General features: G+C 44.8%; 1 protein-coding gene across 1 annotated transcript in view; it reads left to right on the plus strand.

Annotated features, from left to right (window-relative positions):
* Positions 1–3170: 3170 nt before the first annotated feature.
* LOC127227793 (deleted in malignant brain tumors 1 protein-like) overlaps positions 3171–16298 on the plus strand; it is a 114285-nt gene continuing 101157 nt past the window's right edge. The window contains 2 exon segments of the mRNA XM_051192126.1: positions 3171–3234; positions 15029–15127. Coding sequence (XP_051048083.1) covers positions 3171–3234; positions 15029–15127 — 163 coding nt within the window.

Consider the following 16298-nt stretch of genomic DNA (forward strand, 5'->3'; position numbering starts at 1 on the left):
GTTTTGTTTTTCCTTGATTAAAAAATAGTAGGTTCTGGGAATTAAATTCATGTCTTCATGCCCTTAAAGCAAGCACTTCACCAACTGAGCTGTCTCCCCACCCCGCCTTCCCCGTTCTCCATGCTTTATTTACACTGACTCAGTGAGGTCTCTGTCACCATCCTGTATAGAGACAGAAAGTTGAGCACGGAATGGTACAGGCTGCAGAGTCTGCATCTCAGGCCTGCTGATGTGACACCCTGACTCCGCTTTTCTAGTGTGATCATGAAAACAAATCCAGCTCCCCCGCCCCACCTTATGTTGCCCTCTGTCACTTTCAGGATCAATGGTACTAGAAAGTGAAAGTGCCATATTTACTTAGCGGTTGAGAATGTAGGAAACAGATGGAAGACATGTCACGTGTTTTTCCTGGTACCCAGTGGGAAGGAATGGAATGATTGATACTGGCAAGTCTCTGATGCCCACAGAACAGCACAGCACACAGACAAGTTGGAGATCTGAACTGAGAGATGTCACCCCTGCCAGAGTGCTCTGCCGTTCTGCAGGGTGAAAAGAGAAAGGAGACAGAGGGTCAGGGCAGCCCCTGAAGTGGTTCAGTTCCCTAGAGAGTCTGCATCAGAGGAAGGAGAGGGATTGTGCCTGGGGGCATGTTGGAAGGCTGACATGGTGTGAAAAGCACGATTAGGATGCTGAAGACAATAGCAAGTACCCTCCCACCTAGGACTGCAGAGGCACATGGAGCTCTTACCAAGCACAGACATAGAAGGATGATCACATGTGAAGACAGTACATGACTAAATGTGCATCACATGGATAGCGATGTGAACAGAAGCCAAACTCCAGGGCCACAGCTTGCCTGATGCTTCCTGATACCTGGAAGGAAGGAAGAGGTGATTTTGGATTCACCAGGGCCATGCTTGTTAAGGATGTGTGATTCTGTAGACTGCCTCTAGCACGGAGACAGGCTGACCCAGGAAAAGCCCAGAGATCCTTTGTGGGCCTGTGAGTGTATTAACCACACTTATATCTGACTAAATACCCATCCCCACTTCATACCTTTTTCTACTTGGTCAAATTTGAATTTATTTGATGACTTAATAGCATTGAGAACTATGAGAAAAAAAATGGTTTGTCTGTTAACTCAGCACTCAGGAGTCAGAGGCAGGAGGTTTGCCATGATTTTGAGGCTAGCCTGGGCTACACAGTAGCAACTTATTAAAAGCAACACAAGAAGAGAGACCGTGGAAGTCTTTTGCATCAAGTGCTCATCTTTTTTATTCCTCTGGTTTTGTCCTCCAGCAGATGCTGTGAGTTGTTATTTAAGATGAGAACAAAGCTGATTTGGGCCAAATCACAGTGTCAGACACAAGGTTGAAGGGTTTTAAAAAGCATTTATTTATCTATTTTACAGTGAAGAGATGAACTCCAGGGCCTCCTGCATGCTAGGCCAGTACTCTGCCACTGAGTTCAATCCTGAGCCTGAGATCCAACCTTTAAAATCCAAGCCCCAGCCAGACTCTCTCCTTCTTGCACGTGGTCCTGGTTTTGTCATCCTCACCAGGTGTGGAGTTGGCCATTATTCATTCATTTATTCATTTTTAGCAGATTACACACCATGGAGGCTCAGAAGCTATTTCATTTGGACATGGTGACCAACACGTTTGAGTCACCCATCTGGCAGGGCAGCCTCAAAAGCAGGACAGGAGCATTCAGATTGGGAAAATGGTTTCTTGCAATTCCTTTTCAAGATGCATGCCCCAAGCCCACAGAACATTCTAGTCCTTTATCCTTGTTTCACATGTAGGGGTGTAAATTAGACAGGCTCCAAAGAGTGTGGTGTAAGTCAAAAGGCTGGGGCAGAGGACTCAGGTTACTGATTCCAGTAGAGAGAAATTACCCATGAAGGAAGCAGCGATTAAAGTAGAGAGAAATTATCCATGAAGGAAGCAGCGATTAAAGTCCAACAGATACTTAAGTAGAAGGCATTGTGCTAAGCATGTCATAAGTAAGACCACCACAATCTGAAGGAAAGCCCTGCCTTGGAAAAGCTTTTTGGCCTATGATGGTTAGTTTTTGTCAACTTGACACAAGCTACAGTTATCTGGGAAGAGGGAACCTTCGCTGAAAAAAAAATATCCATCAGATTGGTCTGTCTGCCAGCCTGCGGGGCATTTTCTTGATTAATGATTGATGTGGGAGGGCCCAGTTTTCCCTGGGTGGTGCCCTCCATGGGCAGGTGTTCTGAGCTGCATAAGAAAGCAAAGCCATTTTTGACATATATATGACACAGACTGGGGCATGGACAGAGTTCGATTCTCAGCTCACAAACATCTGTATCTCCAGTTCCAGGCATTCATGTGGTATACATACATATAAGCAGGCAAACACTACACACAAAAAATAGAAATGTAAAACAAACAAACAAAACAAGAGCAAAGCCAGTAAATATCATTTCTTTATGGCCTCTTCTTCAATTCCTGCCTTCAAGTTCCTGCCCTGCTTGAGTTCCTGTGCTGATTTTCCCCAGTGATAGACTATAAGCTGTAAGAAGAAACAAACTCTGTCCACCCCCAGTTGATTTGAGTCATGGTGTTTGTTACAATAAAAGAAAGCAAACTAGAATAGGCCAGTGGAGGAACTCAGTCTGGAATGCAAGGCAGAATGTATTGGGTGTTGTTAAGAGCACACTTAGCGTTATGGGAGTTAGAAGATGGAGCGAATGTAGGTAGCTGTGGACTAATGAGGTATTTCAAGAGAAGGAGAGAGGTAGGAAGTTGGCATCGAGTGATAAATAGTAATCTACAGGCCTCTTGAATCAGGGCCAACCAATGATACAGGAAATGATACCCTAGGGAGGATCTAGGCCCCTCCTAGCTTCTCATCCTTGAGGGCCTAGAGGCTTCTATCTGTCAGGCCAGGTTCCAGAATACTATGTAGCACTGACTTTCAGCTGTTCTAATGATGTATCTAATAATGTATCTAATAGGTCAAAACACTCTTGCTCACCAGAGCTAACACGTATGCAAATGTATTGCTATGCCTTGGTCTGGACACCTGCCAGTTCCAGCTGGAGAGGAGCATCAAGTTGCCAGGCCACTCCCAGCAGGGAGCCTAGAAAGAATATAAAGCTGGAACTTGAGGGCTAGCCAGTAGCTGGAAGCCCTCCCAACATGGGCTGCCACACCCGCCTACTTTGGCTGCTGCTCTTCCATGGTGTGATTCTCCCTGAAGCAGGTACACAGCCAATGCCCCAGGGCTCTTTACAGCTAATGCCTTGTGACAAACTGGAAAGAGAAAGTGTGGTTGTTTGTCCCTGGTCCTCTGATGCACCAGCTTAAAATGAAGCAAGGGAGCCCTTACTTTGTTTAACATAATCCGGCCGCTGATGAGAGGCTGTTGTGGTCAGCTGCACATCACCACGATCGTTTTATGGAAGTGGAGTCAAATATTTTATGGGAGATTTGATTTCTGTGAACAAAGCATCAGTCAGTTTACTGTTTTATAGACTGTGGTTCTGTTTGTAGGATTCTGCAGGGAAATAGAGAAGGACTATTGGCCAAGATTAGCCAGTGAGGGACTTCGAAGTGTTCTTTGGCTCATGTGTTCTTATTTTGGTGTTTAGCACTCAGTAAGAATAATGACTTATAGTTGGCATTTCTTTTCTAGTGTTGAATGGATCTTGAAAATGGTAATAAATCATCCTGACCTGAACTATTTGATATGACATAAATTATCTGGACTTGACTTACAAAGATTTCTTTTCTGAAAAAATGTATACTTTTTATGAAATCAGATTGATTCCTTTGATATTTTTGGTTTTAATGTGTATTCTTTACTAGCCTGCTCATGGAACTTCTAATTTCATTTGAGACTAAACTAATTTGAAACATTTACATAATCTTGATGATTTTTGTCATTATTCAGTGGCTTTGAGGGAAAATATTCAAGTCTTTTATTGTTTAGTTCTTTTCACCTGAGAATAAATAAGAAAGTAAACAAATGAGTATTTGGGAATACTCCCCAAAACAAATAACTTGATTATAGATAATTGTATGTATAGTTTATGTAATATTCCCACTATTAAAAAAACAGATAGGTTGTACTAAGGCATGAGGAAGAATTTAATGCTTTCTTGGATGCATTGTACCTCCTTTTTAGTCTACATGTCCTATAATATTTGTGCCTGGGAATGCAGACTAGAGATGCAAACACATAGAGCCTCAACCTGTGTGTGGGTCATGACCCCACAGGGGTTGAACCACCTTTTCACAGAGGCCACCTAAGATCATTGGAAAACCAGATATTTATATTATGATTCATACAAGTAGCAATGAAATAATTTTATGTTTGGAGGTCACCACAACACTGTATTAGGGGTCACAGCATTAAGAAGGTTGAGAACCACTGCTCTGAAGCATTCAATCCTTAATGAGCACTTTCTAACCCTAGGAACTTGGAACACATTTTGAATCCCCATGCTGCTGTGGCCTCTCCTACAAAAGCATATGATGTCTGTCTGGTAGATTTAGTGAATTGACATTAGGAAATTAGGAATGCTCAGTCAATCTAACTGCTGTTACAGTAAATTACAAATTGCACATCTCCAATGAAGACATAACGTTATCAGATCTCAGATGCCGGCTATAACCCTGAGCCATACCACTTCCATTCTCCAAGCTCCCCCAGGAAATCAGGGTTCTCCCCTTTCACCGTTTCAGTAGCCCACCCTTCTTTTCTTCCTTCCTTCCTCCCTCCCTCTCTCCCTTCTTCCCTCCCTCCCTCCTTTCTTTCCTTCCTTCCTTCCCTCCTTTCTTCTTTTCTTTTTGCTGTGTGTGTCTGTGTTGGTATGTGCACCTGAGTACAGTCCCCACAGAAGCTACAAGAGAAGTAAGAACCCTGGAGCTGAAGTTACAGGGCGTCGTGAGCAGCCCAGTGCATGTGCTGGGAAGTGAGCTCAGGTCTTTGGCAAGAGTAGTACATCCTCTTAACTTCCGAGTTACCTCCCCAGCCCCTCAGTAGTAATTTTCGAGTAATAGATTCAACTTTCAAGGTATAGCAAAAGGAACTTTTCTTTATTTTCCTCCGTGAATAACAAGCCCTGTTGTTCATGGTGAACACTGGGGAAATCTGTGAACTGTGCCAATAGTGTGTGGGAACTGATGGGGTTTCCTGGCAGGTAAGAACTTCTGGAATGTCCTGGGAGAATTCAGAGTCCTATCCAATCATTTTAGCTTCACCATGGCAAAGATGATTGTTGAGGTCGATTGTATTCAAAGGGACAGTGTTGGCTCTTGACCTAACCCAGAAGGGGTCCCAGTGGGTCCGCCTGTAGCCATAGTGGAGACTGCTTTTGGGAAATGCTCCTGGGGTATGACCAGGCCTATTTGGACCTGAGTGTAGAAAGGATTTAGCATGGATATGGGAGTGGGAAATGAAAAAATAATTCTCAGCCCGGAACAAGAATAACAATTTCTATGAGCTGTGGTGGGGGGAATGGAGCCCAAATTCAGTGGTTCTCTTAAGAATGTGTTCAGGGAGCCCCTTATAAAACACTAGGAACAACAGGGTAGTCTCCACACAAGAATCAACCTGGGTCCTGGCCCTAGCTTCCCTGAGCCCCACCTTTCATCACACTGAAACTCAAGCTTCAATAAGAAAAGTGTCCCAGAGAGGGCTGTGATTACTCTCTAAGGGGCACTCGAGTAAGCCAGTCACAGCATTCAGCTCTCCTCTCTGCCATGCTTCTGTCCTCTTTGGAGTTTGCTAATGTCCTACTAGGTGTTAGAACTGTCTGCTGTATTCAGCAGCACACGCTGGTCTGCGGCCTCACGCTGCAGCATGGCTCCCAGCACCACAGAGCGCCCACTTAAAGACTCTGAGCAAATGAGTGGAAAAGCAAGGAGCAAGAGCATCACACCCGAAGCCCCCTCTGTCCACAAGCTTCTCCTGAAACAAAGATAGAGGATTACGTGTTATTTTTTTTTCCACCTAAGTTCTACAAATCTAAGGATACTTGAACTGCTCAGTAGATCTGGTAGACACTACTTGGAAGTCTCAGTTACCAACAGGGCTGACTTTTCCTCTAGCCCCCTAGAGCCTCCTTTATCTCTGTACCCTTTGCAATCGTCCTGTTCCTGTCCACACTCTTGCTGCACCTCTCCGAAATATGTAAGTCTTTTTACGGTTTCCAGGTGGGGGTGTCTTGAGCTTCCAGGAGCCAAGGATTAGTGACATGATATGGTGCAATAGGCTTTGCCAGGCTCTTAATGATTGCACAAGAGCCTCATAGACAATGGGTTCAGTGTGACTTTCCAAGAACAACCACCCAGGGACATAGTCCAGCTCCCTGAAGGTCGTGTACTGATAGAAGGGATTTGTGGAACTTGCAGATCATCGGAGCCTTGGGTGTTACTGGGGCAAATTCACATGAAAAGTGCAAAGGGCACCTTGGTGGCCACCTCAGAAGGCTGCTGGTGGAGATATAGTGTAGGCCAGTTCTAATGCAGTGGGTCAATCTCTGCTTTAGGTAGGACTCAGGTGCTATCTGATGACATTTGTAGCTTTTCAGTTAGTGGAAGCTAATGGTCTGCTAAGAATATATTCCATGGGTTATCTGATATTTAAAAAAGGATGTTGGGTCAAATGCAGAAGGTGGGTGATAAACAGCTCTAAGGAGATTAAAAATGGCTCAGAATGATTTTGATTCTCGACCTACAACCTTCCGATTCTCAGTCATGAAGTTCTAGCCAGCCTTGTAGACTCTTCGACAAGAGTGCCTTTATTTTCCTGGAAGCTTCCACTTAAAATACTCTCCAACTTAAATAGGAAAACAGTCTCTACAAAGCCACTGTGGTCAACTGACTCTCCTTCCAGCTGTGCTGCTGAAGGGTGCCTACCTGCTGACCCATGCACCTCTGGTCAAATGCTAAGCAAATGTCACACTGCTTTGCTGAATGCTATGAGGACTTGGGATATAAATACTCACACCTACCAAACACTTACAACATACAATCACACATACTGTCTTAGTTAGGGTTCTACTGCTGTGATGAAACACCATGACCAAAAGCAGCTTGGGGAGGAAAGGGTTTATTCACCTTAGAGTTCCAAATCACAATTCATCATCGAAGGAAGCAAGGACAAGAACTCAAACAGGGCAGGGACCTGGAGGTAAGAACTGATGCAGAGGCTATGAAGGAGTGCTGCTTACTAGCTTGCTCAGCCTGCTTTCTTTCTTTCTTCTTTTCCTTTTCTTTCTTTCTTTCTTTCTTTCTTTTCTTTCTTTCTTTCTTTCGTAAATGACTCAATATTTTAATCACAGGAGCAAACAAATACATTCTTATAGTAAGACACTGTTCTGTTGTTTCAAGTATTTGAAAAATGACTACTGTTAAAGCAGGTGTATATAACTGAATGTTCTGTATGATGAGAATGGTATATGGTGACCACTTTTTAAAACCAGGGCACAATTTTAAGCATGTTACATCTTACCTGTATTCTTGAGGATAAGTCTTAACTTTATATAACATGATGACGTTTTGCTTGATAGGGATATACTTCTTTTTTGTTAAAGGTATCACATGTCATTTATTTATTTATTTATTTATTTATTTATTTATTTATTTATTTTATATAACCAAGTCCATTTAAATGAAAACAAACATTTATAGACAATATTTGGGAATTTGGGCGTCGTTCTTTCCAAACTACTTCCTGCTGGTAAGGGGCGCTGTCATGGGGGAATTCGAAGAAGATTCAGAAATCCTGGCTGTAGTCTGTAAGGCTGCTTTGTCCAGCTGTTTTGAATGTAGGATCACCTGGTACTCTGTTTCAGGTGGTCTGGCTTGATCAAACCACATTAGTCTGGAAGGAATCCACATCTTTTTCATTTTCTGTGGAAACAAAAATAGAAATCCTTTTCCCCAGTAACTTGTCCTTGAACTTAAATTTTGGAGTCAAAGCATTCTTTTTAATTTAATTTATTATTTTGCATGTCGATCCCAGTTCCCTCTCCCTCCTTCCCTCCCTCCCTCCCTCCGTCCTTCCCTCCCTTTTACCCTCTCTGCCCTCTCACATGCATTCTAACCACCCTCCCCTCCCATACCCCCACCCCAATTCCATATGTAGGGGAATGCCATCTAGTTGGGGTCATGTAGATCTGACAGGTCATGTGAAGTAAGGACTAGGGATTCTCTCCTGTCTCTAGGTTAGGCAGTATCCCTCCATGGGGGATGTGTTCGCAAAGTTCTTTTGTGCACCAGGGATACATCCTGGCTCCACTGTCTGAGGTCCCTTAGACTGCTCAGTCCTTCTGGCTGAGACCCATATTCAGGAGGGCCTGAGTCAGTCCCATGCTGGCTTCCCAGCTATCAGTCTGGTGGCCCGTTAGCTCCTACTTGTTCAGGTCAGCTGTCTCTATGTGTTTCTGCAGCCTGGTCTTGTCCTCTCTGTCTGCATCTGGGTTCTACTTTGACTCAGTGTTTATGTATGGGTGTTTGCTCCTGTTTCCAACAGGCATTAGTTGAGAGCTCTCTCTCTCTCTCTCTCTTTCTCTCTCTCTCTTTCCTGTCTTCTATTCCTAACCAGGCTCAATCTTCCTGGTCGCACGTTTTCCTTTCCTCCCCCTTGTTTTCTCTTACTTCTCTCTCCATTCGCTGCCCCCTCCACTTCCCCTGAGCTCTGGGGGACTTGTCCCTTCCCAGTTCTGTGAGGGACTTTATATGAATCTCTTAGAATACACCTTGTATCCTAGTTCCTCTGGTGGTGTGAATTATAGGCTGGTGATCCTTTGATCTAGGTCTAAAATCCATATATGAGTGAGTACTTACTGTGTTCCTCTTTTTGTGACTGGGTTACTTCTTTCAGGATGGTTTCTTCAAGTGCCATCCACTTGCCTGCGGATTTCAAGATACCATTATTTTTTTTCTGCAGAGTAATATTCCATTGTGTACATGTGCCACATCTTCATTAACCATTCTTCAATTGAGGGGCATCTAGGTTGCTTCCAGGTTCTTTTTATTACAAATAGTGCTGCTATGAACATAGTTGAACAGATGTCTTTGTTGCATGGATATGGATCATTTGGGTATATGCCTAAGAGGGGGAATTCCCATTTTCCTGAGGAACCGCCATACTGATCTCCAAAATGGCTGTATGAGTTTGCACTCCCACCAGCAGTGGAGGAGTGTTCCCATTTCTCCACATCCTCTCCAACATGAGTCATCATTGGCGTTTCTAATTTTAGCCATTCTGGCAGGAGTAAGATGGTATCTCAAAGTTGTTTTGATTTGCATTTCCCTGATAGCTAAGGATGTGGAGCATTTTAAGTGTCTTTCAGCCTTTTTGATTTCCTCTATTGAGAATTCTTTCTTCAGTTCTGTACCCCATTTTTTAATAGGGTTATTTGGTGTTTTGTTGACTAGCTTCTTGAGTTCTTTGTATATTTTGGAGATCAGCCCTTTGTCGGATATAAGATTGGTGAAAATCTTTTCCCAGGCTGTGGGCTGCCGTTTGGTCTTGTCGACTGTGTCCTTTGCCTTACAGAAGCTTCTAAGTTTGAAGAGGTCCCATTTATTAATTGTTTCTGTCAGTGTCTGTGCCCCTGGAGTTATGTTCAGGAAGCAGTCTCCTATACCAATTTGTTCAAGGGTACCTCGTACTTTCTCTTCTAAGAGGTTCAGTGTGGCAGGATTGATGTTGAGGTCTTTGATCCATTTGGACTTGAGTTTTGTGCATGGCGACAGACATGGGTCTATCTGCAGTCTTCTACACACCCTCATCCAATTGTGCCAGCACCATTTGTTGATGATGCTGTCTTCGCCCCATTGTATAATTTTAGCTGTTTTGTCGAAAATCAGGTGTTCATAGGTGTGTGGGTTAATATCAGGATTTTCAATTCGATTCCATTCGTCTACCTGTCTATTTTTATGCTAATACCAGTCAGCCTGCTTTCTTATAGAACCCAGGACCATCAATCAGTCCACGGGTGGCACCACCGACAATGGGCTGGGTCCTCCTCCGTCAATCACTAATGAAGAAAATGCCCTACAGGTGTACATACAGCCCAGTCTTATAGATTTACATTCTTAGTTGAGGTTCCCTTCTCTCAGATGATTCTAGCTTGTGTCAAGTGTGATATAATTATCCAACACACACACATACACACACACACACATTCATTCACATCCTCACATTCTTTCACCCATTCTCACACATATTCATTCACATCCACACACTCACAGACACTTTCATCATATGTGTTCATTCGCACACACTCTTCACCCATGACCAACCTCCTTCAAACACTTTCCTCTGTGTTCTCAGCCCAAAGGAACCTTGCCTTGTTGTCCTTATCCACTGTCCACAATCTTATTCTCCCTCCTGGGGTATCTGTTACCTCTTTGCCTAGTTCTCCTCAAATCTTCCCTCATCCCTGGCTCCTTAACTCATGCTTCCAACTAATGCTTCTCAAACACTCCAAATCAAACAGGCAGGACACCATTGTCCCCATTGCTGGCTGCCCTAGAGATCTGCAGAAGAGGAATGGGGACAACTTCAGGCTGGGGATGTATAGAGTTGCAGTGAATCTTACCCAAGACTGGGAGATTGTCATCTGTCCATATAAAAGAACAAGAGCATTATAGATTTAAGGAGAAATCTGGATCTAGGGAAATGCCCAGACTTCTACAAGGATGAAGGGAGAGGCTACCTTTAATGCCCTTCCACGATAATGAGATTGATTACTACCTTATATGCCATTCTAGAGTCTTCATCTAGGAGCTGATAGAAACAGAAGCAGACACCCACAGCTAGACACTAGCTGAACTCCTGGAATCCAGTTACACAGAGGGGGGAGTGATGAGCAAAGGGGTCAAGACCAGGCTGGAGAAACCCACAGAATCAGCTGACCTGAACAAGGGGGAGTTCATGCACCCCAGTCTTATAGCTGGGAAACCAGCATAGGACCAACCCAGACCCCCTGAATGTGGGTGTTAGTTAGGAGGATGGGGCAGTCTATGGGGCCTCTAGTAATGGATCAGTATTTATCCATAGAACATGAATGGACTTTGGGAGCCCATTCCATATAGAGGGATACTCTCTCAGCCTAGCCACATGGGAGAGGGCCTAGGCCCTGCTCCAAATGATATGACAGACTTTGAAGACTCCCCATGGAAGGCCTCACCCTCCCTGGGAAGCAGAAAGGGGATGAGCTGGGGTTTGATGGGGGTGATGGGGAGGATGGGGGTGGCGGTGAGGGAACTGGGATTGACAAGTAAAACACCCTTGTTTCAAATTTAAATAATAATAATAATAATAAAAAGATCAAGAGCTGGAATAGCTCAGTGCTTGGCCTGTGTGTGGCCCTAGGTTCAGACTCCAGCAGAGACTGAAGTTAAGCCTGGTGGTGATGACCTATTATAGCGTTGAGGCAAGACTGTAAGTCTGGGTTGTTTAGCGAGCTGCTGATTCAAGGAACAAGCAAACCGAAGGCAGTTGATTTAATCCTCCCTGCTGTGGACCCCTTGGAGGTCGCCCTTTCTCCACAGCCTGATTCTGGCCATGGGGTCTTAGATCCTTGCTTATTTCACCTCCTAGCCCTAATCTACCCAACTCCTTCCTGGAACCAGTCTTTTTAGGGGAAGGTGGTTGCTAGCCTTTATTTACTGTGTGAATGACATCTGTCTGGTTAGCATCTGTGAGCTCAAGCACTTGCCCTCCGTTGGCCCTGTGGCCTGCCTCATCTCAGATTGGTCCCTCTAGTCACTTCCCCTCAGTGGGTCACTCTGCTGCCCGACCATTGGCAATCATTGGTAATCCTATAACCCATCCAGGTATCCAGCTTTACCAGTGATTTACACCCCAGGCACAAAATCCAGCCCTGTGGCTGCATTCTGAATTCATCTTCTTCCTCCTTTTAGTTAGGCAGTCCATCACTGCCACCTGGGTGAGCTCTTTCACACTCTTCCTCCCATCCTCCCTCTGCCACCACTGGTTTAGGAATATGTTCCCTCCTCCCTACCTCTATTCTCCCCAACCTTGAATTTCAACCTGTTTCTCCAACACCTTTGGCTTAATCCTAAACACACCCCCCCAACCTGCCTCCACTTACCTTCCAGCTCTACTCGATATCCTACTACTCACCCTTTAGATTTCCAGCACAGCAGACCATTCACCCACTTCGCAGCCTTAGGAAATGTATTTGAAGAATATGACTGAATATTACTAGAGGCAAAGTGGTCCTTTTGCCCATTCTCACTCATGCAGACATCCTGTCTGGGATCCCAGGTTTGGCAATGAGCAAAGGGAAAATAAGGCCCATGTTACAGACATTAATAACTACATTTGAAACCGCCTTGTTTGGGGAGTAAATTCTTTTGAAGCTTGCTGGGTGTCTCCTCTATGTCCCCTGAGCCACTGGGTCGCTGATTATCTCAGGAACAAATGATGCCTGTGTGGCTGGAATCCCTGGGACCTTGGTGCTTGGCTTTCTTGTTTGCACTGTGTGTAGCGAAGAGCACCATTGCATTAATTTGTGTTAGCTCAAGCAATTTGCCCACTTGAGTCTAGAGCCACAGCTGATGACTTGGTGTTGATCTTCTCTGAATGGCTGGGAGGCTGTGTTCATATGTGGGAATTTTAATAGTTCAAGAGAAGTGCTAGAAGTGGACAGGATGAGTTTTCTTTTTGAGAAGAACAACCTACCAATAAGTCAGGAGCTGGAAAGGAAGCCATGATATAATTACAGAGGGTTTTAAAACTCTGGCTAAGAACTTTGACCTTTAGTAGATGATTAGGACCTAGTAGAGTCATCAAAATGATACTAGTGTGGCTTTTTTATGAGTAGGAAGGTGACATGGACTAGAGTGGAAGAGAAATTAAATTAGGAAAAGTGATAGAAAGAATGACAGTGCAGATAGGCAGAGATACACAGATAGACAGACAGACAGACAGACACACACACACACCTACCTCCTTACTCTAGGTGGCCATATGTTTAAACAATAGCAGTAGAGAGCCTTCTTTCTTTCTTTCCTTCCTTCCTTCCTTCCTTCCTTCCTTCCTTCCTCTCTCCTTCCCTCCCCTTTTAATCTATCGTCCTTCATTCCTGCTTCCCTTCCCCCCTTCTTCTTTCCCATGACCACATACATTCCAGGTCACCTTGCTGGACCTAACCAGCATACACTAAACAGTTTCTAATGAGATGATGAGTATATAATACTTTCAAAACATTGAACCTGGATTTGGTGACTCATTCTTTCAATCCCAGAAGTTAGGAGGCAGAGGCAGGTGGATCCCTATGAGTTTGAGGCCTATCTTATCTACTTAAGAGTGTTCCAGGACATCCATAGCTCCATAGTGAGACCTTGTCTCAAAAGAGAGTTAGGGCCTAAAATATACACAAAAACGTATTATTAGTAATGAAAAGTAATTGGTGCCAGGCATGGTGCCAATCTCAGCACTCAGGAGGCTGAGGCAGGAGGATGGGGAGTTAGAGGCTGTTCCAGACTATCTCAAGGGGGTGGGGATGACTGGGCAAATGGAAAGTGAAGACCTGACGTAATGTAGTGTCATGTATGGTCTGGAAGGAGGAAAGTCAGAGCCGAAGCCAAGCCATGGAGTGTGGTCAAGATGAAGATGCTTGGAAGGCCAGGCGCCTCAGAGGCTGAATGTCTTCCAGGACCAGCAGTGGGCACACCCTAGACAGGCTTCCCCGTGTCCTAGCTTTCTCATCTGTTAAACAGGAATACAAATGAAGGTAGTGGCTCTCCAAATCAGCTCAGAACAGGGAATGGGCCGTGCTTAGACTCAAAGGGGCACACCTGGAGCACTTGTTAAAGACCAACAGTACCAACTCTGGACGTCCAGGAACCTTAGAGAGCTCTGTAGTTGTTGGCACCTAACTCAGACCTCTGCTCAGTGGGCTGCACACTGCCTCATGTGGTTGTTCATCTGTGAAGACGGCAAAAGGTCCGGGTCACCTTCGATAAGTTCCAGGGCATTACCCAGTGTCAAAACACAGCAGACTCTCTCCATAGGTGATTAACTAGGTTATTGTAAAACTATCCTGATCCAACAGTACCATAGGCCTGGATTCTTTGTGGTCTGCTGTACAGAGTCACCTCCCAGTGGCTAAAGCAGAGATATGGTCTGAATGACAGGTAGACTCACCAGGGGACCGCTGAGGGGACAGTCCTGGCTTGCAGTTAATGAAGTTAAAGAAAAGTTATTGCTCCTGGCTAAGAAGAGACAGGGGTCAGTTTGAAACAACACAACAAGAACAACCCTGCTTTATTTATTCAGAGTAGAAACCAAATACCTTCTTATTAACCAATACCTTTAAAAGACAAAAGCTGGGGCCAGGCCTTTAATCCCAGTGATTGGGAGGCAGAGGCAGGCAGATTTTGTGAATTCAAGGTCAGTCCTGTCTGCGTACGGCCAGTCATGGCTATGTAGAGTGACATCGTCCTACAAAAAAAGAAAGGCAAAAGGAAAGAAAGAAATGAAAAAGCAATGTAAAATTAAGAACAATCCTAAGGATCTTCTCAAATGAGGCAATGGTAATGGAAAAAAAAAATGAGGAAGGCAATGAAAATAAGAGTAGGAAAATTTTTAAGAAGGAAAAATTGTAAAAAGCCAGTCCAAGAAGTGTTAGAAACAGCAAGTTGACTAAAAACATAGTAGAATTTATATGTAAGCTGTCACAAAAATCCAACATTATCTACAGATGGCTAGAGAATCACAATAAAGTATACTGGCTGACAAACTGTCAACTGAAATTAACACAGAACTGACAGAAAAGAGGAATTTTATGACCAAGTATGCGCCAAGGCAGGAGCTTAAGGAAGATGGATTCCAGAGCACCAGGCCTTTCCTGGTGGTGCCCTTGCTCTGGGTGACTGCAAATTCAGATTCCCAGGCTCTGCCTGGGAAGTAGTGGGTTTGGACAAGACCCAGGAGGTTTCCATGGGGCCTGGGTTGGCTGTGTTCAGGGTCCCTGCAGGCCTCTAACATGACAAATACATCTCAGCTTGCTACAGGAGGGACATTGGAGGATCCAGAGCGAAGCTGGGGAAGGGAAGGCCTAAGAGAAGCCCCATTCAAGGCATGTCTGAGGAACAGCAGGAAGGTGAGTCCTAGCCAGACAATGCCTGTGGCCTGCAGAAGGAGGGCCAAGGGAGTAAGAGTACCTTGAGATGGAAGGACACTGAAACCCTGGGATGGGCAGTCCACACATGGTAGGATGAGCCACCCATCCCCAGACATAAACATAACCCGAGTTTCTTTGTGCCTAACAAGACAGAGATTGCCAGAGTCTTCTCTGCCTTCATGGTTCTTGCCCATTCGTGACAGAGTGTCCTTAAATGCTGGAGTACATGGGGATCACTCAAGGACTTGTTAAGAACATGTTGAACATGCAAAGTCTGTACCCCAACATTCATGTTTAACAAGCTTTCTCAGAGATGGGAATAGGGCGTGTCTGAGGGCCACACTTTGGAGTTCTGTTCTGTGGTGACTGGAATTCTCCCCACTGTCACAGCTTTCCCTCAACAGTTCTGGAAATGTAGAACAGTCCTCACTTATCTAATTGCTGGCTCATAGAATGGAGGTAATAAAAATGGCTCCTAAGTACCCCGCGCAGGTCAGGCACTCCAACTGTGTTTGCCTTATGATCCCCCTTCAAGGTATACACTGCTTTCTTTTACAGACAAAGAAAAGAGAATCTAAGTGGCCTACATATACTGATTGCATAGCTAGTGATTGGCCAAGTCAAACCCTGCCTTTGGTGGTTTTCTATCCACCATCTCAGCAAAGCTTGCTGCCCCTGAGAACATTGGGACAGCCAGCAGGCTGCTGCTCAGCAAAGTGCTGGCAGGTAAAAATGTGAGTGCCAAGCGGCAGTGGAGGGCAGCCCTGCCCTGTCTCTGTGCAGCAGAATGCACTCTCCAATCATTTGCCTTTGCCCAGCACCCCTGACCCAACACCTCAGGGCGCAGTGGAAATGACTCAAGAATCCAAGTTCTTAGACTGAACTATCAAGCGGCCAGAGTTGGACAGTTTCTGTCTTCTTAGATGAAGAGTTTCTGGCTGGAGTAGGTGGTGGCTGGGGCACGGAATGAAAAGGGGACTGGAAAGAATGAAGCAAAGCCTTGTGGCTTCCCATCACAGCAGGGCTTGAACCTCTTTATGCCAGATGAGGATCTAGGGAGATCTGTGGAGTCCCACTCTGGTCCTCATTAGTTAGTGCTCTGATACCAGAAGGCTGTTGCTACTGTCATCTTTTCCTCCCCAGGGACAAT

Source organism: Phodopus roborovskii, unplaced genomic scaffold (genome assembly GCF_943737965.1).
Source record: "Phodopus roborovskii unplaced genomic scaffold, PHOROB, whole genome shotgun sequence".
NCBI lineage: Eukaryota > Metazoa > Chordata > Mammalia > Rodentia > Cricetidae > Phodopus > Phodopus roborovskii.